Source organism: Mauremys mutica, chromosome 16 (assembly GCF_020497125.1).
Source record: "Mauremys mutica isolate MM-2020 ecotype Southern chromosome 16, ASM2049712v1, whole genome shotgun sequence".
NCBI classification, from domain to species: domain Eukaryota; kingdom Metazoa; phylum Chordata; order Testudines; family Geoemydidae; genus Mauremys; species Mauremys mutica.
In genome coordinates this window covers 13,310,147-13,333,408 of record NC_059087.1, presented here as the reverse complement: position 1 = coordinate 13,333,408, position 23,262 = coordinate 13,310,147, and the positions used below count along the sequence as shown (strand labels likewise).

General features: G+C 40.2%; 1 protein-coding gene across 7 annotated transcripts in view; it reads right to left on the bottom strand.

The window, feature by feature from the left end:
- LOC123351270 (splicing factor SWAP) overlaps nucleotides 1–23,262 on the bottom strand; it is a 93,755-nt gene that overhangs the window by 47,121 nt on the left and 23,372 nt on the right. For all 7 annotated transcript variants that reach the window (XM_044990561.1, XM_044990559.1, XM_044990560.1 and 4 more), the window contains exons 8-11: nucleotides 17,010–17,247; nucleotides 16,157–16,288; nucleotides 15,706–15,799; nucleotides 3,684–3,852 (exon numbers count right to left, since the gene is read on the bottom strand). In XM_044990561.1, coding sequence (XP_044846496.1) covers nucleotides 3,684–3,852; nucleotides 15,706–15,799; nucleotides 16,157–16,288; nucleotides 17,010–17,247 — 633 coding nt within the window. The remainder of the gene's footprint in view (nucleotides 1–3,683; nucleotides 3,853–15,705; nucleotides 15,800–16,156; nucleotides 16,289–17,009; nucleotides 17,248–23,262) is intronic.

The following is a 23,262-nucleotide window of genomic DNA, read 5'->3' as shown; positions in this document are numbered from 1 at the left end:
TGGAGAGCACCTTCAACTCCACTGCACGTCAGCCAGGCACACAGGAGGACTGGGAACTTTTGAATTTTCATTTCCTGTTTGACCAGTGTGGAGAGCTCGCCAGCACAGCTGATCACAGAAACTCAAGGCTGCAAATGCATTCCAGCATGGAGTACACAGGAGGTGGAGGATCTTATTGCTGTGTGGGGAGAAGAATCTGTGCACGTAGAACTCCGATCCAGCAGAAGAAATGCTGACATCTATGCCAAGATCACATGGGGCATGGAGAGAAGGGCTACACCAGGGACACGCAGCAGTGCCGTGTGAAAATAAAGGCCCTTCAGCAAGCCTACCAGAAAACAAGGGAGGCAAACAGTCTTTCTGATTCTGTCCCACAGACATGACCCTTTTATGAGGAGCTGCATATGAATCTTGGCAGTAACCCCACCACTACCCCAAAACACTCCACAGATACCTCCCAGGAGCCCCGGCGACCTCAAGCAACAACGAGGAGGACACTGTTGAGGATGATGATAAGAAGAATGTGAGGCAGGCAAGCAGAGGATCCATTCTCCCAACAGCCAAGAACTGTTTTTTGCCCTGGAGCATATCCCTTCACAGGACCAGTTGGTGTCAGAGTGTCATGCTGGGGAAGGCACCTCTGGTGAGTGCACATTTCCAATCAAACTGTAGCGGTTACATGCTATTATTTATGTTTAATCTGAATAAAAAAGTAGGTGTAGTGGGTATCGGTGGCATCACTGCAGCATAAGGACCAGGTCTGTACCCAGACGCTTGCAGCATCTGCTCCCTTGCTGCCTCGGTTACCCTCAGGAGAGTGATTTTGCATAAGGTAACCCATGTGATATGGGGAAAGTTTTCAACGATAGCCCTTAAACCACAAACAATTCAAGCAAGTAATCTGCCCTATTTGATTAAATCTGGGTCACATAACCACATGTGCCCTGGTTGTGGTTGGAAAGGCTGACCGTGTATTGCAAGCAGCATTGAAAAAAAGGGATGGGGGTGGCGTCTTCTTGTTTGTCTCCCTTCCCCCTCAACACAGTGCCGCTTTTATAAAAAACAAACTATTTGGGGGGCATTACACTGGTGCCTGTCCTCAAGCACCATTCTGGTTGCTAGGGGAAGTGGGCTTTTCTCAAGTTCCAACCTGTGATCCCAACGATGTCTTCACAAAAGCAACAGCGCAAGTCCTCTCGCCCATGCTTCCATGGCCTTACTCAACGTCGCTGGAGCAGACCGACTCTTGCAATAGCCAGTGGTTGTGACTACGTTGTGGCTTGCAGTGAAGTATATTGAGAGGTGTATTTTTAATAAAAAAAATTAACCTTGTACCAGAAACAATGTATGAACTGTCAATGCTATGTGCTTTGCATTCCTTGCAGCTGAAACCTTGTCTGTCAGCGCATCCTCCACACAGGGACAGAGACTTCCCCATCTAAGAAGGCAGAAAAAGAAGAGTCGGGAGGACATGTTTAATGAGTCAATGCGTGCCTCTGAGAGTGACAAGACGTAGTTCAGAGCATGAAGGATTACACTTTCTGAGAACCTGGGCATGGACAGGGAGGACAGGAGAGCATGCAGGGAACAAGAGCATGCCACGCAGGAAGAGATGCTGTAGATTCTGAAGGAGCAATCAGACATGTTGATTCGTCTGGTTGAGATTCAAAAAAGGCAGCTGGATGCTAGATTTCCTCTGCTGTCATCATCACCCAGTTCTACATCCTCTTCCTCCAAACGTTTTATGAGGCTTTCCTTGTCCCCCTCTCCTCCCACCAACAATATTATCAGCCCTTTTGCCCCAGGTTAATTTACTTTTCTTTGCTGTCTCTGAGTGTGTGCATAATAAAACTTAAAGGATTGAAGAGAAAAGGCTCTTTATTCATTCAACACATGGTGGTTGGTGGGGGTGGAGTTTATAGGGGAGAAAATGCACTGGAGGGAATAGTTTGGTAAGGAACAATACAGATAAGCGTCACATTACTCTGGTTCATTGCTGAAATTGGTTTTCAAAGCCTCACGGAGACGCAGAGCCCCTCTATGTGCTCTTCTTAATGCCCTGGTTTCTGGCTGCTCAACATCTGCCAGGCAATCTGCCTCAACCCCCGCCACCCCGGCTGAAATTTAACTCCTTTTGTTTCACAGATATTATGGAGCAAACAGCAGGCAGAAACAACAACAATGGGAATATTGCTTTCACTGAGGTCTAACCTAGGAAGCAAACAACTCCAGCAACCTTTTAAATGTCCAAAGGCACATTCACCACCATTCTGCACTTGCTCAGCCTATGGTTGAACGGGTCCTTACTGCAGTCCAGGCTGTCAGCATGAAGCTTCATGAACTATGGAAGCAAGGAGTAAGTTGGGTCTCTCAGGATCATGATTGGCATTTCAACACCACCAATGGTTATTTTGCAGTCTGGAAAGAAAGTCCCTGCTTGCAGCTTTCTGAATAGACCTGTGATCCTAAAGATGCACATATCCCATCCTGCACCTTCCCCACCATCCAACGTTGATGTCAGTGAAACAGCCCATGATCCACCTGCGCTTGCACCACCACTGAGTACCCCTTTCGGTTTATGTACTCTTTGGCAAGGTGATCTGATCCCAAGATAGGGATATGCGTTCTGTCTAGCACCCCAGTACAGTTAGGGAACCACATCGCGGCAAAACAATTCACTATGTCCTGCACATTGCCCAGAGTCACTACCCTTCTTAGCAGAAGTCTGTTGATGGCCCTGCAAAATTGGATCACAACAGATCCCACGGTAGATTTACCCACATCCAAATAGATGCCCCCCACTGACCAGTAGCAGTCTGACGTTGCAAGCTTCCACAGAGCTATTGCCACTCACTTCTCCACTGTCAGAGCAGCACTCATTTTAGTACTGCTGCACTTCAGAGCTGGGGAAAGCTCTCCACACAGTTCCTGGAAAGTGGCCTTACGCATTCGAAAGTTCTGCAGCCACAGCTCGTCATCCCATAGCTGCATAACGATGCTGTCCCACCAGTCAGTGCTTGTTTCACTGTTTCAAGATGACGTGTGACTATTGTTGTGGGATAGCTACCCACAGTACATTGCTTCGTGCATCAATGCAAGCCCTACTAGTGAGGATGCGCTCCGCCGACACAAGGAGCGTAGCGTGGACACGCAAGACTGACTTGCTTAAATTGGAGGCTCGATGTCAACTTACATGAAGTCGACTTAACTTTGTAGTATAGACATGGCCTTAAACCTAGCACTAGTTTTGAAAACAAAGAAGGCCCACAAATATGGAGGCTAGGACTTTGCCCATCTGAAAATGTATACCATGGTTTCTAAACTTAAGAGTGAGCCAGAACATACCATTTGTTAACATTTAGAAATTATGCAAGTGTAGTACGGATATATAAAATTATTAATAGCCACAAAATTTTAAGTAACTGGTCTATAAATATCAGTTCCTTTTACATACTAGTTTTAAACCCTATACAATTCTGCTTTCTTCAAACTTTTTGACATTCAAGTTACTATCCTCTTGGGTTTCAAACTCAAAGTTTGACACACTTAAGTATGAAAGTAATCAAATTATTCAGTTCGGTGCTTTCTGATGCCTTTACACTAAAGTCCTTTCCTTGCTAATTATAGATTTGTTTTAAAATGTATGCCTACAAAGACTTCATCTTCCAGCTGTCTCAACATACCTTTCACCAATTTACCATCGCTGATAGTTTTACTGACAGGTGAATCCTTTTTACTTCCCGGAGCACCCATCTCAGATGCATCTTCAGAAGTGTGATCATCCAGAAACTGAGTCTCATCCTGTGTGTCAGAAGCAGTATCTGCTGGAGCATCTTCTGATAAAGATACACCCTTTTCAAAAAGAAATTCAAAATGTTAATGACCACAGCTAATTGCTGAAAATAACAATGTCTGAGACACAATCCATTCACAATATACAGCGTAAAGTTGATTACCCAAATGGCTTCGCCCTCTTATACAACATTTTAAAGACAAGTTCTATAAAATGACAAGAAAAGAGTGGCAAGAGGAACAGAATATACTTCTTTGTTTGTCCTTATGTACAGCTTTCATGACTCCAGCATCTTTCCTCTAGGTACGGACACATGTAACTACTTTTACTATCGTTGCTTTATTTATTTCTTTGAAAGATTTATTAAAATTAACTACTTTATCTTAGTCTTCTTCCTCAATCCACTCCCACCCTATTAACTAACCCACACAGGAAAAGCCTAAGAAATCAAGTACTCCAAAGACCAACAAGCCTGAGCACTGTTTAAAGAGGGAGAGGAGTGCACGTTCTAGCACATCCATCACTGAAAATGCTCTACCACAAGTTGTCTCCACCATCAAACTGGGGAGATACTTAGGTCAAGCACCATAGCTGATCACAAATGTCAGTCTCACCTAAGTAAAGAAACAGTATTAAGGACGCTTGGAATGTAGGAGTTTAAGTCAGAACAAACACCTTAAACGTTCATTTGGTTTCTGGGTGAGTCAATTAACACCACTGCAATGTCACAGCAGCAAAGAATCCTGTGGCACCTTATAGACTAACAGACGTTTTGCAGCATGAGCTTTCGTGGGTGAATACCCACTTCTTCGGATGCAAGTGTCTTGCATCCGAAGAAGTGGGTATTCACCCACGAAAGCTCATGCTGCAAAACGTTGTTAGTCTATAAGGTGCCACAGGATTCTTTGCTGCTTCTACAGAACCAGACTAACACGGCTACCCCTCTGATACTGCAATGTCACAGTTCACTTCATTAAAGAGTATATGCAAGTTGTTTCTTCTATGTCAGCTCCATGATATATACTGGCCTCCACTGACTGAAACTAAGCTAACTTCAATCGTTTCCAAACCTGTGTCTTTCACACTGCAGTGCAATACATGGATTCTTCTTTTCCAATCTCTGAACAAATCAACTATCCCATACATGATAACACTCCACTGTTCTTTAAGTTAGTTATACTAGTCCGAATTAAATGTTAGAGCTCTGCAGAGGATGAAAATTCCATTTTGCAGCAAATTTCAAGGTTTTTAAATTTGTTGTTCTGCATTATAACAAAAACAATACCTTTTGAAGTTTTGGTGACATGGAATTCTGTCAAAAAAATTTTAATCATAAAGGAGAGGTTACTCATCTTGTGCAGGAACTGATGTTCTTCAAAGTGTCTCCCCCTGAGGGTACTCCACTTAAGGTGTGCATGAGCCTCCCGTGCCTTCAATCGGAGGTTTTCAATAGAAGTGCTCATTCAGCCTGCACATGAAGGCCATACAGCCTCGTGCCCCATACTGAGAATGTGTAGGGCTGCATGGGCGAACCACCCGTTCGTACCTGCTCTACCACAAAGTCCCACAGAGGAAATGAGGCAGGAGTTAGTGGGTAGTGGAGCACCCGGAGGTGTACACATCACGAATTCCAGTCACTGGACATGGTGAGTAACCTCTCTTTGAGTAGTGTCCCTAAAGGTACTCCACTTCTGGAAACTGCCAAGGAGTATCCCAACAGGAAGGAGGGCGCTTCGGAGCCGAGTCTAATACTGAGGACAGAACTGCATTGCCCACTGCAGCACCTGACCTAGAGGCATGAACCAAAGCATAGGTGTTTGGAGAATGTATGCACTGAAATCCAAGTTGTCATACAGATAAATTGAGACCTCACAGAATGGGCTAGCACTTCAGATGGAGACTGAATGCTGACAGACTCATAACATGGCAATATGCCCCGAAATCCAACCTGAAAGTCTGTGGGTGGAGACTGTGGGAAATTTTCTGAATGCTTTGGTTCTGTCCAAATAGAAGGCTAGCGCCCTTCTGACATCCAAGCTTCCTCCCTAGTCTGATGTGGTTTCAGGAAAAAAACCAGGAGATGAAAGGTCAAACTCAGAAAGACAAGGTGGGTGAGGTAATTATCTTTTACTGAACCAACTTCTGTTGGTGAAAGAGACAAGCTTTTGAGCTTACTCAGAATTCTTCTTCAGGTCTGGGAAAGGTACTCAGGGTATGTCCACACATAAAATGTTAGAGCAGCATAGCGGTGCCACTGTAGCACATCAGTACAGAGAGTACCTACACCAATGGGAGGGATTCTCCCATCAATGTAGATAATTTAGCTCCTCAGGAGGTGGTAGCTAGGCTGATGGAAGAATCACCAGGGGTTAAGTTGGTATAGTTACATCTCACAGGAATTTTTCACCTTCTGAGAGACAAGCCATACCTAAGTAAATTCATAGTGTAGAACAGGCCACGGAGTGCCAAAGTGAAATACAAGGTGGAATTGTTTTCCGTAAGTTGTAAGAGACACAAGTTAACACATACTGCAAGGTGAAGTGGCCTGCTAACACCTCTGCAGTCACAGAAAAAAGGAAGGTCAGTGGGGGTTACAGATTGTGGTAATAAGTCATAAATCCAGTGTCTTTATTAAGTCCACAATTTTTAGTGTCTGCAAAGTTATCAATTTAAGCTCTTAGGCTAGTCTTTTGAAGGTTTCCTTGGAGAATGAGGACCAAGGTCAGATATAGAGCCATGGTTATGAGAAAAGTGTTCACCCATGGGTGATACGGTGTTTTTGTCTATTTTTCTGTGCAAGTTCATTCGAGAGCGTAGTGACTGTATCATTTCACCCACATATACAACTTGCAGTGTACTTCATGCACTACACTAAATGCCCCAATAATAACTATGCCAATGTTCCAATTTGGGGTGCACTGCAGACCACTGAGAGGTTGTATCACCTACTGCCTGGAACCCTGGGTGCTTAAATGCTCTGCTGTAGTGGCTTACAGCTCAGATGCCATCAGCCAGCAGAAAACATGCAGTTCCTTGACTGTGTGTGTGTTGAGCAGGTCAGATTCAGCAACTCTGACTCCAGCAACCTGCTTGTTACACTATAGTCACACTCTGGGCTCATTTGGGCTCACAAGGCTGGTGGAGACCAACACACCCATCACCCGAATTTCCCCCAAATCGTCTTCCCTAAAATGTCTAGTCCTTACCTGGACCATTCAGAGAAGTAATGAGGTACACTGCTCCTTTAAAGAGACAAAAGCACAGCAGCTTTCTGCTTTAACTAGAGTTAATAATCACTTCAATTCAAACACAGCACTGGGTTGGTTGAGGCAATTAAGGATAAGGTTCAAGTTCCATACTGGAATAGGCTGTCTAATCTGTGGAAAAAGATTCATCAGTCCTCTAAGGAATCTTGACATTGCGGGGTCAGCAGAGATTGAAAACCTTGCACAGAGTGAAAAGCTGTTATGATCACCAAGTGAACTTCAATGGAACTCACAGTGAGATCTGATGTTTTTAATTCTGCCAGGTAATCCAAGATAGCGGCAAGGGAAAAGTGAACAGCCGAGACTTGATGACGGGTACACCAATGGTGAAATCTCTTCCATTACTGAAGGTATTTCTTGTACTGATCTTTCTGCTATTAAACAATACCTGCTGTATCTCTGTTGAATGGGCAATCCTTGTCACTGAGAACCATCTAAAAGCCACACTTAGAATCACAGAGCATCAAAACTGGGATGAAGGGCCTGAGTGTTCTCCTAAGACAACAGGTGGCGACTGTGTGGAAGACTCAGTGGTGGACGAGAAGTGAATCAGACTAGGTAAGGAGACCAAGCCTAGTCAGTGCAATCAAAATGACCTTGTCCTGCTTGATCTCGTTGAGAACTGTCAAGAGCAAGAGTGTTGGTGGATAAGCATAAAGGCGGCCCTTCAGCCATGAAATGAGGATGGCATCTCCTAGTGATTGAGGACAAAGTCCACCTCTCAAGCAGAACTTCTTGCACTCTGCACTGGCTGTGACGGTAAAAAGATCCACTTTTGGAAACCCCCAGGTTAGAAATATTTTGAGGAATTGTGAATCCACCTCCCATTCACAACTCTAGGAGAAGCATCTGCTGAGGTCATCAGTCATGGTGTTCTATATATGTTGAACATAGTCATTTCAGCTTCCTATCTGGTTAGCTATGCATCAATTCCAGGGAGAGAGAGACTGAGCACACCCACTCTGACAATTGAACATACAAAACATACAGGCCACAGTGTCACGATCTTGACAGATTTGGCTCTGATTAGTGGAAGGGAGCATAGAAGGGAGGTGACTTCCTGTCTCAGCAACTGATCGTGAGATGTGTCCCTGAAAAGGGACAGGAAAGAGGGAATATGAGAAAGGAATGGAGGTGAAAGACAGAAAATAACCAGATGTTATGACCTCCAATATCCATACATCAGATGTTCTTCCCCATGAAGATTGAAAACAGGAAAGTGTCCAAAGGGGAGTGGAGGGGGAGGCTGAAGAACAGTATCAAGCAGAAGGTTCAGACTCTCGACCAAACCATCAAATGCCGAACGTTTAGACAACATGGGTGGCTGAGATGAATTGGTGGCAGCAGCAGCTGACTTTTTTGAATACCTTGTCTCTTAGCTGGTGGTTCAGGTGGTCTACAGAAATTAGAAAAGTGAACTAGGTGAGATCTCTGTGCTGTTTGAGACCTGCTACATTCTCTTACCTACAGGCATAAAAAATCTGAGGGACCTATGCATGGCCCTCAAATCCTTCAAGATGTCAAGTGACCACCTGTACATAGTGACCATCAAAGGGAAGGTCCTCTGCAGTATTCTGTACCTCCCTAGTGAAGATGGACAACTGGAGCCAAGATATTCGTTGCATCATGACCACAGTGGAAATGGTCCAGGCTGCAGTACAGGCTACATCTAAGGAGGCCTGCAATAGTGTTTTTGCTAAGAGTTGCACTTCATGGTCTTCAATTCTTCATGTGGATTCTCTGGTAAAAGTTCAATAAAGCTGTTAAACTCATAGTAATTCAGATACTCATATTTTGACGTAAGCGCTTGATAATTCACTGATCTGAACTGTAACATTTCAGAGGAATAACTTTTACGACCAAAGAAGTCAAGCCAGTTTTTGTGATAAGAGGTAGACTTAGTATTGTGTTGTCTACCATGTTCATTAAACTGCATCCACTATCTGGGAATTCAATGTTGGATGTGAAAACACCGGAGCTGACACACAGTTTTTTTGTCAGCAAGTTTACAAGTAGTAGGTATGTAGGTGGAGTCTGCTAGATAGTATTGGCAGGCTCTAGCATAGTTTTATTGACACGGCGGGCCATATGTATAGAAGTATGTAAAACACCCAGTTTACGAAAGGAATCCTGGACCTCTACTAAAGGTGTTTCATCAGCTCCTGTAACTGCCTGAAGTCAACTACCAAGGACGGTGGTGGGGGCATTGCAGTCTCAGATGATGACGAGATATTAGTATGAGGTGTCACCTCCTTATGGGTAGGGCCCTACCAAATTCAGGGTCAATTTCAGGGCCAGAGGGTATAAAAATTAGTCAATTTCACATTTTCAGATGTTTACATCTGAAATTTCAGTGTTGTAATCATGGGGGTTCCCCACCCAAAAAAAAGGGTCATGAAGCTGTTGTAGGGTCTTGCTTAACTGCCGCCATCATTTCTGCGCTGCCTTTAGAGCTGGACTCTGAAGGCAGCAGCTGCGGCACTTCTGCAGCCAGAGGTGGAAGTGGGTATGATCTCCCACATGCTGCAGGGAGCGCCCCCGCCAGGAGCTCCTAGCTGCTAGCCCTGGTTGGGCTAGGAAGGGACAGGACTTCCTCTTCCCATGCATGATCACGCTCAAAGGGAAATCAGACCCACCTCCAGCTACCTCCCCCAGCGCTACCTCCCCCAGTGACCGGGACCCAGAGGTAGACGGGACATAAAGTGTGCTCAGAAGCTTGTGTACAAGATAGTTATTGGATCCAGGGTCAGAAGCTGGTCTTAGGGCTTGATTTGTCACCAAGAGCTCAAATTTTATTTCCTTGTTCTCACAAGATCTACTTTTGAATGAGGAGCAGATCTTATATTTTTCTTCACCACTTCCAGAGGAGCTACCCAGGAACACTAGAGAAATGGAAGAAAAAAATCCAAATACACATAACCCCAAATGTGTCTCTCTACTTTGTCGACACATGTATTCAGTTTCTCAGAAGGGCAGGCAAGGGCTTTATAACCTGTTTCCTCTGAATACAGATGTTAAAGAATAGCAAATTAATGCGACTTTCGTTAACTGCTGCCTATGCAAGGTAGTCAAAAACATTTCATACTAAGTCTGTTGTTGAAGCAGACTTATTTTGTTCATGTACATTGCCTCTTTCTTAACCCTTTCACTTATTCAGTGTGCTTTACTATATAATAGAAGGATGCAGGACAAATGATATATGAAAATCCACCTAACCTTTCTGAAAAGGAAACAGACATTTTTGAGAGAGCTGAACTTTTCAATACAAAATCAATTATACTTAGAGAAAACACGTTTTTTCCACTTTTTCTTTGAAAGAAAGGATGCATGTTGCATAAGATTTTCCCTCAACTAGAGAAATTGCAGCCAAATATTTTATCTATTTTTTGTAACATTTCATCAAGTACAATTACTACAAAATATACACTCTTCACTAATTTAACAGAACAAAAACTAGATTTGCGTGTCTTAATTGTAAGATATTACCTAAAACCCATTTCCTCACTCCTCTCCAATAAATATGTAAATTAGAACCACTATAAAAGTCAATTTACCAACAATTTTGCTTAGATGATACCCAACATATAACTTATTTGTTATATATATAATTCTCACTTCATGCTGTTCAATAGACTGAATTTTATATTAACAACTCTGGCCAAAACGGCTGTAATATGATGGAGCTGGAAATCTTCCAGCCATTTCAAAAGAGTAGTCATATTAGCTGTAATATACATCAGTAACCCTGCTGGTAAAAAACAGACGTAATGTTTCTTTTGGGTTTTTTTAACTTAAAGTAAATCTAAACAACTTAATAACCACAAACAATGAAGTAAAATGTATTAAAGGTTTAAACAGTGAAAAATATGAGTGAATATAGAGGCATTCTGCTGTTCCTGGTTAATTCTGAATATACCAGATATTAAATTACACATAAAAACCAAAAATTACACATACAAATTGCCTGCAATGCCTAAGTAATATGGGATGATTTGAAAAGAATAGTTTTCCATTAATTTCTTTGTTTTGCCAGTAGCGTTACTTCAGCTATTTTTTTTTAAGGAGGTGCAGTTTCAAAATTAATGCCCAAAGTTCCCCTCCCTCGAATTTGTATTATTTTTGGTCTCAAGCTCCTCGGGGGGGGCCTTCAGCAGAATCAATGAAGATCATTTACAATGATCAGAATGAAAGGTCATGCCACTTCTAACATACAATATCCTGTTTAATAATGCTTAATTTGTGTTTATACGGCTCCATGTCTAGTTGGCAGCCGGTTTCAAGTGGAGTGCCCCTAGGGTTGGTCCTGGGGCCGGTTTTGTTCAATATCTTCATTAATGATCTGGAGGATGGCATGGACTGCACTCTCAGCAAGTTTGCAGATGACACTAAACTGGGAGGAGTGGTAGATACGCTGGAGGGTAGGGATAGGATACAGAGGGACCTAGACAAATTAGAGGATTGGGCCAAAAGAAACCTGATGAGGTTCAACAAGGACAAGTGCAGAGTCCTGCACTTAGGACGGAAGAATCCCATTCACTGTTACAGACTAGGGACCGAATGGCTAGGAAGCAATTCTGCAGAAAGGACCTAGGGGTTACAGTGGACGAGAAGCTGGATATGAGTCAACACTGTGCCCTTGTTGCCAAGAAGGCTAACGGCATTTTGGGCTGTGTAAGTAGGGGCATTGCCAGCAGATTGAGGGACGTGATCATTCTCCTCTATTCGACATTGGTGAGGCCTCATCTGGAGTACTGTGTACAGTTTTGGGCCCCACACTACAAGAAGGATGTGGAAAAATTGGAAAGAGTCCAGCGGAGGGCAAAAAAATGGTTAGGGGGCTGGAGCACATGACTTCTGAGGAGAGGCTGAGGGAACTGGGATTGTTTAGTCTGCAGAAGAGAAGAATGAGGGGGGATTTGATAGCTGCTTTCAACTACCTGAAAGGGGGCTCCAAAGAGGATGGATCTAGACTGTTCTCAGTGGTACCTGATGACAGAACAAGGAGTAATGGTCTCAAGTTGCAGTGGGGGAGGTCTAGGTTGGATATTAGGAAAAACTTTTTCACTGGAATGGGTTACCTAGGGAGGTGGTGGAATCTCCTTCCTTAGAGGTTTTTAACGTCAGGCTTGACAAAGCCCTCGCTGGGATGATTTAGTTGGGAATTGGTCCTGCTTTGAGCAGGGGGTTGGACTAGATGACCTCCTGAGGTCCCTTCCAACCCTGATATTCTATGATTCTTTGACAAAGATCATGGGGGAAGCTAGTCAGTGACTTTAAAACTACTCCAAGTTGCTGCTGCTGCTATAGGGAAAGTTTATTTCCTTAGCAGCAGCAGCACTACCTCATTACCACTTCTTGCTCTGAAGCCCCCTGAAGGGAGAAGGAAAGAGGTGAGGTTGTGAAGCGGGTTAAGAAGTGAGCTCCTTGCTTTTAGCAATAATTCAGGGCAGATTGGAAGTATTCACAAAATCATCTCTCAAGAAGACGGCTGCTTTTCATGCACACCTGGATCCTCTTCCATAATAGCAATGGCGGCAGCAGCAGCACCTCTTCTTCCTCCCACCACTGGCTTGAAACCTCCTTTGTTCACTAGTTTTTGCCATAACTCCCACAAAAGTTACTGGGATGCAAAAAAGAGGGAAGGCGGGTAAGAGGAGAGATACGGGGAACCACTTGAGTGGCTCCTTGCTTGATTCTGGGAGGAGACATCTGCATAGGGTCACAGCACAGAAGCTGGGACTTTGCTTGTTGTCAGGCCTCCCGTCTGACAGTCTCCTGTCTGAGTCTCAAAGATCACCCTGCCCTTCCCCTCAATCAGAAAGTGAAGACAGGGTCATTAAGAAACCATTTCAGTGTAAAAAGTAACTTATAAATGGAAATTAAAAACACAGATTGGGGGTTAATTATTTAAGAGCTTTCCACATTAGAGCACAATTGTTTTGGCTGTGTGCAACACTTTAAGCTAACGATGCGTGTGAAATAATTAGCAACAGACTTCAATAAGGAGAGAGAAACAGGAAGCCTCTTTCTTACTATGGATACTTTGAGCTGCCATTGGTATTTGTGAACTAAACTGTTAGAACACAACTCCCTAGATGCTTTGAAATCCTCAACAGGGGTGATACTATTAGAAGTACAAGTGGCTTTATTGTCATAAGATTCAATTATTCTGGTATGGGAAAATGCCAAGGTAAAAATATATATATTAAATGAAGGCTATTTGGTGTGTTCTCCATAAAAAAGAGCTGAAAGACTTAAGGGTCTCAGAAGTATATGAACAAAAGCAAAAACTTTTTTATTCCAATAACCTTTCCCTAATAGATTGTTTGGCTGCTTCTCAATATACTTATTGTTTAAAGATTTGAAATGTTAAGGAGGGACCCATTCCATATTTTATATTTCAGCCATCAGAGGTTTTCATCCATCCCTCCCTCTGCAGCCATTCATTGGCCAAGCATGAACTAATCTATAAACAGTTTATAGTGATAACATATAAAAAAAATAGCATTAAGGACTTGATCCAGTACCTGCTGAAGTTAATGGTAAAAGCTGATTTAAAGTGATGCAGAAGCAGGCATCAAAGGCTTTATATTTAGTTATATGAATAAAGTATGCAAAGAAAATACCATTAGCCATAATATTAAAAGCACAAATAGCTTTCATCTTTTTGAAAAGTAAGGGAATTATCTGCACAACTACACAGGGGAAAGTTCGTATAGTTACACAAAATCTCAAGGAACTTATTTAATCATGCTCCATTGGCTTCTTAGCTATACTGATCACCAGGTCTGAAAGTTACAATACTTCAACTTTAAATGGCAATCCTTAATATCACTTTTCTTTGATGCATCATTTCCTCACAATTTTTTTAAAATAAATTCTTATTAATCTAGGCAACTAATATAGAATGTAAGCACATTGCTTTTGCTAGTATACTTCATGAAGAATAGCTGGATATTAAAGAAAAGAAACTTCTGCATAAAAATTATTAGTTTCTATTAAAATCTTGTAGTTTTAATAGGCTATGAATAATTTACAAATAAATTGTTTTCAAAGACACTTCATTCATTACTGAAATCCAGTACAAGTTAAAATGCTACACAAGATAAAATCTTACCAAGTAGAATAAATGATATAATTTCCTAGAAAATTGCTTCAATTTCACAAATTTTCTGGAGTACAGAAAATATGCCTTATAAATACTAGCATACACTAGCTAATAAATTAAATAGGACTATGTTAGAACTACATTAAGAATTTAATATATATATCCATGAAAAGGAGGAAACTGTTAGTAAAGAGACACTGCCCATTACTCACCAGTAGCTGCAGATCTTCAAATTGTGAATGGTTTTATGTACTAATGAACTAATTATATGACAAAGTTAATTGTTTAAACCAAAACTACTGTGCAACATATTCATTCCTACAAAGTCTACTAATTTAAGAGTAGCCTACACTATGTAATGGAAAATTTGTTAGTAAGAATATTCCTTAGCTGCAATACTGCCACTCTATAACTCAAACTCACATACCCTTGAATTTGCACTGTAAACTCTCTAAAATAAAATAGTTTAAAATAGAAATACATATATTTAATCCTTACACGTGCTTCACCGAGTTATATACAAAGTTACTGTCGCTTTAAAAGAAGCTTCTGGTTAGAAGATATCTGAAGACAAAGTTCTGAAAGATTCTATAGCAGTCGTAGACGGCTAATGAGAGAGTTAAAAACAGGCATCTGCTGAGAGTCATGAGACCAAACTGCTTGGCCAGATGCTCTAAAGAAAGGGTTTGGGTTTAATTATTGTACAGTAATTCATTTGTATGGATGTCATCACTGCTTCTAAGAAGGGTGCTCCCGCTGCTGCCATTGCTCTACAGACAGCTTACTAGGAGCCTGACAGGCAAAGTTGTTCTTGACTGGGTAGTTTGGTAAGAGCAATTTAAACGTCCTTTTTAGAATCACTTTCAACATGCTGCTTTGTCCTATTATATCCACAGCCCGTGAGAATACTGAACCTGCTCATGTGGCAATTTACTACTTAGCCAAAAAGCTTCATAAATCCACAAAAACTTAAATTTTCTTGCCTTCTTCCACTTTGCTTCTCTATCTTCAATCATGTGTGTTTTGTTTTCCCTAAAAGCAGAAAGTCAGTGGGATGCAGAAAGAAGCAGGTCTTCTCAATTAAGAACAATCAGGACAGCTGCCAGATTACACTGACCTTCTCAGTTAAAGTTTCTCTGAGAGGTAGCGGATCAGAAAAAACTTAAGAGTTGCCTTAGGGACAGCAGACTGAGGCATGCAGGAAGAGGTAACTGCTACTGCTATGCTCCTAAGCTTCATGGGAGCAGAGCACCACTCTGGGTTTTGGATCTCCACAAAGCAGCTGCGTAATTTGCTCAAAAGGTTCTCAAGATGTTTAACTTTTCACATTGTCATGAACATTGTTTGCTTATGCTATACTAGACTAAAGCTACAAATCTGATGCATTTATGTTACATGAAATAAAAGGCATCCAAGTCCCTCCCCCAACACAAACACACTCTACAGAAATCAGTTTTACATATTACTCTCTGAATGTAGAATACAAAAGAGAACAAAATGATCTACATTCCTCACCACCTGTCCCATCATAAACATACCTGAGAGCTGTCACTGCTCTCTTTTTGAAGGAAGAATTGTTTCTTAAATTCATAGTAGGGATTATATTGGTGCCATGGTTGCAGGAACTCAAACCTATTAAGAGAGAAGGACAAGTAAATTGAGAAATATACACATGAACAAAGCAAATGCGAACAATCATTTACCATCTCACTACCTCAGGCACAGGAACACTATTTGGTGTTCTGAAATATAACAGCTTATGCTTAAATTCTCAGGAGATATACGCATTCAGAAACACAACTTCTGGATTCTGAGTTTTAGCATTAACTTTAAGTGGTCCCTTGAATTTTAACATAAAAAATTACCAAATACTTTCCTTAAAACGTTTTTCTTCAGAAATGCATGCATTGCCAATAAAATAAACAATCCAGCTGAATATATTTTTTTTTAAAAGAATATAAAATCAAAGTTAAGAGAAGACTCTCTCACCTCAGATCATTCTTGGCACGAACACTGGTTTCAAACTTAATTCCATTCCTAGCAACATATTCAGCCAGCTTGTCAATAACAGGTTGGATATCTGGAGGTGGTGGGATAATGGCAACCACTGGAGCAATTGTGCTGCAAACATCACAAGTCCATTATTTATAAATAGGATATATGAACACATTTCAATTTGATTATTGCTTTACCAAAAATTTTATACAGAAGTTCACTCTTTGGGCTGCTATGTACACTTCTAGAGATTAAATATTTGCTTTCAAGCAAAAATTTCATTATGATAAACCATAAATTATGATAAACCATACATGCAATCGATCAGCTGGTTCACCTAGTCTCATAAAAATGAGATATTCTGCACCAATGTTATCTGAGGAATCTCTGGAAACAATCACAAATACAGCGATTAATACAATTGTTTCAAAATATTTTACACTGGTTTATACAGTAGTGGTGCACATAATCCAAGCTGCTTTAAAACAAAAACAGTTGTTACAAGTGTCTAACTGATCACAAGCAATCTAACTTGATATGTTTTTAATGTCACAGCTAAATTAAACATGCCTCAGATATGGATCAATTTCATGCAGGAAAAGAACACATTTAATATTTTAAATGGATTTTATGTGTGGTAATAATTATGTTTCTAGGAATTTATAATGCATTTGTAGTGTGTTCCTGACCACATCTGATCCAAACTATGAACCATCGCCCCTAGATACTGTCAATAAGAGGCATTCTGTTACAATGGTGAAACTAAAATTAAACCTTCATTGCTTAAAAAACAATATTTTTTCAAGCTGAATATAGGAAACATACATATAACATGAAAGTATGGTACCTTGGAGCAGGTGTAGTAGAAGTTAACCCACTATTGGAATCAGTTGCATCTGGGGGAGGTGGAGGTGTAGTACCAGGAGGTGGAGGTACTGATGTTACTCCTGTAGTGCTTGATACAGTCATCCCTGCAGGCAGTGCACTGTAATAGGTAGCAACATCTATTCCTGGAGGTGGAGGTGCCAGGCAATAGGTTCCATCGGGTAGCATATAGTAACTGTAATACATGGCTGCCACTGTTGCTATAAAGAAATAAAAAAAAAAACCCATTTGTTTTAAGATCAACAGTTCCGGAAGTTTGAAGAAAAAGCACATAGTAAAACATAGTAAAAGCATAGTAAAACACTGCTACGGTAACTAGAATGTCACTGATTCATATTTCAAATCAAGTAATGTTTTATTTATTTTTCTGGTATAGGAGAAGGAATATGGTTCACATCAACACATTTAGGTTAAATGAGACAGACATATTGAACGTGGTATCAGAGCACATCCAAGGCCAACTGGAAACCAAAAAGGCACGAGCAGTGAAGTGAACCACTAAAGGCATATGAAAAGCAGGCTAACATGCAATTTTTCTTCATGAAAGTTAATACTTTATAAGTTTTAGCTAAATTAAAACCATGTGTGCACTGCAAATATTAGGAAAAATAATTTGTATTTTATACTCAAAATCAGCTTCTTTAATTTGAGGAAAGAAAATTAGAACATTAATCAGAGAGGTACTATTAGAGTAAAATTAATTTTAATACAGAAAAGTTCTAGTAAAGGTTTACTTAATTCTAAATATTTTTAGAAAAAAAGATTAATGAATATTTCCAGATTACCCAGGACAAGTAAGATGTTAATTTACATAATCTGCCAAAAATCCAAGTTGCCTGGTTAATCAATTTCCCTCTTTTTAATATTAAAGATATAGTTGCATTACAACTTTTGGACTTAAAGTTACAATTTAATCTGTATCCAGTCATGTAGAATAAGAAACAATTTGCCCAATTAATTAGCTTAAAAACTATATATGCATGCACAAAACCTGAAACATTAAAGTTTGCAAGGGTTTTTGGTTGTAGCTGGAATATGCCTTACAGAGGAATGTCTATTTAGAATACTTCAGCATTAGCTTTATAGCCTCACTGTCATGGGCTGCAAAAGCCTGCATAATTCATATGCGCTAGTGGCACAACAAAATTATAATTTCATCCTCAAGAGACAAAAAATACAAAATTCACAGCTGTTAATGTGTTATTCTATTAATTATAGATGTATGAATCCCTCATTTATGAAACACCAGCTGAATGTGCCACTGGTGTGCCACTGCTGTTTATAACTAAACACCAGCTGAATGTGCCACTGGTGTTTAGTTATGAACAGCATAATTTTCAGTTGTGAAAATAAGTTGGTTAGTCTCATCCCATTGCCAGTGGATTTTTCTCTACAGTAGAGAGGACAAACTCCAAAGTTCAGAGATGTTCAGACCCAGAGAGAGCGTTTACGCTTATCTCAAGTCTCTATTCAAAGCAAAATGTATGATGGCTTGGGTGAAGGGCAGGTCTAGAAAGGCTGGTCTAGAAAGGCTCAGGACTAGAAAAGTAGTGATACTGTACACTAAGCTTGAGATGCTTCAATAGATCTGTGTAGGAAGTTTGAATGGCACATACTCGTAAAGCCAGGTCTTTAAAACCTTCATTTTCATGAGCCCTGTATTTCACCCATATTTAACCCACAGCTGTCCCTTGCATTCTGTCTTGCACCAAGGAATAAACAAACGGGTATTGCGAAAGAAATGGCATCCAATGGAAGCCAAATAGTCTCAAAAGAGAATTGGGGGGGTAAACATGGCAACTCAAGATGCAATCTCCATAATGAAGCAGCATAGGAATGGTAATAGCGGCGCTAGACTTGTATCTCAGATCAAAGAGGTTATCTTTGAAGTACAGAAAAGAGAACCAGGGCTTCAACTTGAGAAAGATGCCTACAGGTAAATGCACATGGTATAAGCATGAGGAATCGTCAATTCAGCAGGCCTGCCCCCAATTCCCATCTTTGACAACAAAGAAACCCCCACACAGTTGATTTCACTTCAATGCAGAGAGTGTATCAGGCTCCTCATACACTGCCCCATGCCTGTACAGGAGAACTGCCCTGGTTCTTCTATAAGGTGGCATTCCACAATTGCAGGGAAAAATTAACTACCTCCATCTAGCTCAATAGGGTTTTAATTCAAGAGGTTCCTGTCATTCCGTGAGGTTATTTTACCACGGAAAATTGCAATGTCTAGTTTTTGGAATTCCACAATCCTTCCCCTCTCGTTTACCCCAAACTTCACTCATAATACACGCAAAGTACTGTAGTAAGAACGATACACCTTTTAGCTAGTGATTTATCAATGGCTGGTTATATTGCTTAACAGATTTAGAAACCAAGGAAATTCAGTGCAATGATTTCACATTCCCAAAATTCAAAATTTTAGTTTAATCTTTATCTGACTTTAAACATGCATTCTATCAATTACTATGCAGCGATATTTGTAAAATTTAAACAATGGAACAGAAAAAAAATCCATGCAATAATTTCAGATGTGACTTAGTAAAAACTTTGCAAAATACAAACAGGATTATGTGTAAATTTTTAAAACTTGATACAGATTTGAAAATTATGACCAACATTTAACATCCAATATGCTGTATATGGAAAGATTGGTGCATTTCTTGATTGTCTAATTATCTGACTTCTCCCATCCCTGCTTAATAGAATGCCTGATTTAGCAGAGAGCCTATCACATCTCCAGATATTCCCTTACAGTAAAAAATAGCAAGAGAAAAAATATTCACATTCAGCATCTTAAATGCACTGAATTTATTGGTACTAAATCACCACCGAGGAACTTTGCTTCTATAGATGAGCAAAAGGTTGACTACCTGGCCATCGTGTTTAGAAGATTTTGAGACAACAATCTACAGAAAAATGTATAGCTGTTACTGCTTTGCTTCTGAGGGATGCGATTCTAAAATTTATCATCAAATTCTTGAATGTGTCTTGAAGAAAAACAAATTGTACTGCACTGCAATTTACTAAGGTAAATTACTGATAGACAAAATAGAAACCCATTCTGTACAGATAGAGCCAAACAGATTCAATGCTTATACACGGAAGGACATAATTGTAACAAAGTTCCCCAATAAGTTCCCCAATAAGGACACTAAGAAGCGGGGTCGAACTAGGGTACGCAAATTCAGCTACGTGAATAGCGTAGCTGAATTCGAAGTACCCTAGTTTGAACTACTCACCCGTCCAGACGCCGTGGAATCGAAGTCCGCGGCTCCAAGGTCGACTCCGCCAACGCCTTTTGGAGTTCGAACTATCGCTTCCGGAGTTCGAACTATTGCGTCCAGATTAGACGCGATAGTTCGAACTCCGAGAAGTCGAACTCACCGCGTCGACCCGGCTCGTAAGTGTAGACTAGTCCTTAGTCCTATCACCACCTTTTTAACATATAACTTTTAAGCACAAGCACATATAATATATTCTCCACACCATAATAAAGATATCATTTAGATGGGAAAAAATTATAAAAACAAAAATGTTCCTTTTTCCCCCCTACATTTACGGAAAAGCCACTGCTATGTTCTGATTTTGTTAAGTAGCAATTATGACAGCTGGATCCTGAAAGTACCAAAAACCAATCATAGAAAAAAAAATTATTTTCTAACAATTAGCAAATCTAGAATACCCCTGCAGTCTGTTACTTGCCTACTTCCTTATTTAATCTTGAGAGAGGCTCATTTAAGGTCTCTAGACCATCTCGTTTCATCATGTACACTGTACTTTATTTTGCAATTTTCAGATGCATCAAAAGCAAACTTCCAACCTGTACAAAATTCAACTCATTAATGAGCAAAAGAGCCGCTTTACTGTGAAACAGATCTTCCAACGCTCCTCCCTTAAAAAGACGCATTTGACAGAACTATTTGCGTGAATAACTCACCTCAACTGCCCAGCCATTTAAAATATGCCTGCTTAGAGAGCTGAAGAAAATGAACTATAGAAAATGACAAATTTAAGCATAACTGGCATTTTGAGTGCCTCAGTTTCCATTTGCTTAAACCCAAAACAGCTGAAAGGGACCATATATTTAAGGAATGCTAAGCACTTGCCTTCTGAAAATTAGGACCCTTTAAGATGTCTCAAAGTTAAATCTCCCCAAATCACTACCCACTCTTTTGAGAATGTAGGCCACAAGGAATCAGCTCAAGGCAATGAATTTACCAGACACCTAGCTAGGCTTGTGTTAAAGACTTGAGCCTGAATGCTGCCATCAAAACGAACTTCCAGATTTGGATTCAACTGTTTTGGATGTTGATTCAGTCCTCTCTAGAAACATCAACCACTAGTCACAGATATGACCCATCCTAAATTACCATGATGTTACTGTGTAGATAGCATGAAACAATCATGTCATCCTTCATGATATATTCAGATTTATTTAATGGATTGCAGAAGACGTCTATAGATTATCTTGAATTATCACATAAACAACCACAGTCAAAGAATACTCAAATTGGACACCATCTGACTTTCTAACTCTTTTTTATTTCCATGCTATCTATTTTAAGATAAAGAGAAAAGGCCATTTTGTAAGAAAAAGGTAATATGAAGTGTAATCATCCAAAATTACTATTAAGACCTTGCTATTTTCTTTTTTAATTGGTGGTTTTATTTCTCCCAAGTTGGATGGGGATTTATAAATACAAATAATTTTAAATTTAAATTAATTTATGCCCTTTTTGAACAATTTACCAGATAATTTTTACTACCAAGAAAGACCAAGTTACATGATGATCACTAAAACACTTCAGAAATTATTTAAACCTGCTGTACTTCGTTTGATAAAAGCTTGAAGTCATTTAGGCAGCAACTCTGTGCATTTGGTCTATTGAAAAGTAGACTGATCATAGGAAGATGGAGTCAATGCTCATATACGACCCATGGTTAGAGCTGCTTTCTTTAAATCTATACAATAAATCAAAGAGGGAAACCAAGCATAATGAGCTGAGTATTTAATGAGGCTTGCTGGCATTAAAGAGCTGCCAGAGTGCATTTATAGTAAGTATTTCTTGTGGAGCTACACTAAAAGTGAAAGCAAATTAACTAATTCTTCTCTAAAGCCATATTTTTGGAAGTTGGGGGTGGGGAGAATCAAAAAAACCAAACAAACCCCAAACCCATAACCAAAATAAACCCAAAACACAAAGAACCTTATGCAGTGTTTCACACACTGATTCCTTTAGCAAAATCAATACTCAATCTTCTTCAAAACCATTCAAAAGCATAGCACAAATAACATGGTACACAATAACAAACAGCATTTATGTGTAAGATAGTTATACATGCTGCATGCTCAAAGGTAGACTATTTTGTAGTTTTACTCTAATACATTGAACAACCTTTCAAAAAAGTCTCCCACCTTGCAAACTTGGCAGATCCTAAATCACCACAGGCTTATATATAAATCATAGTAGTTGACGGTAGTTAACAAGCTGTGCCACATTCACAAACATCTGCACTATTCTGATAAAAAGTGAGTTCCATAAGGAAGGCCGTGAATGATATTATTTGTCCTTTCCAAACTAGAATGTTTCTACAGGGAGACAAGCAAGGGTTGGTTGTTTTTACGGTGGCAAATGAGCAGAAAACTGGAGAGGTAAAACTTGACACAATGCCAATTCTCTGGTTCTCAGCTGATGAATCTTGTCCCACTTATGGACAAAAGGTGATCAAGAGAGACAGGTAATACAGAAAACACTTCACAGGTTCTAATTCCCTGTTCATAGATACGTTAAAAATAAATAACTTTCTTTCTCAAAGTTTTCCATTTCCCAGGCTCAAAAGAGATCTTATTCCATATTTATAAAGCCTCTCTTATTCAGGCACAGATTTCAAAAAAATTGTACTGCTTATACTTTCCAGGATAATCACTTGAAATTTATGCTAGGAGGCACTGAACAAGTTGGGTCATGTGGACAATCAGTCACTGCATTTCGGGATGTTCTGAGCAAACTGATCAGTTTAGCCAATCAAAAAATAGCAGTTGCAGATGCATTTGTGACAAGACTAGCAGGAGGATGAGAAAATTGTACACCTATCAGGTGTTCTCTGAGACTGTCCACCAGATCATCATGAAGCACAGCCAGGAGGGAATGGGTATCTTGTTAGTGGGACAAGTACATTGTTTTCAACATCTACTGTGGTTCTCATTT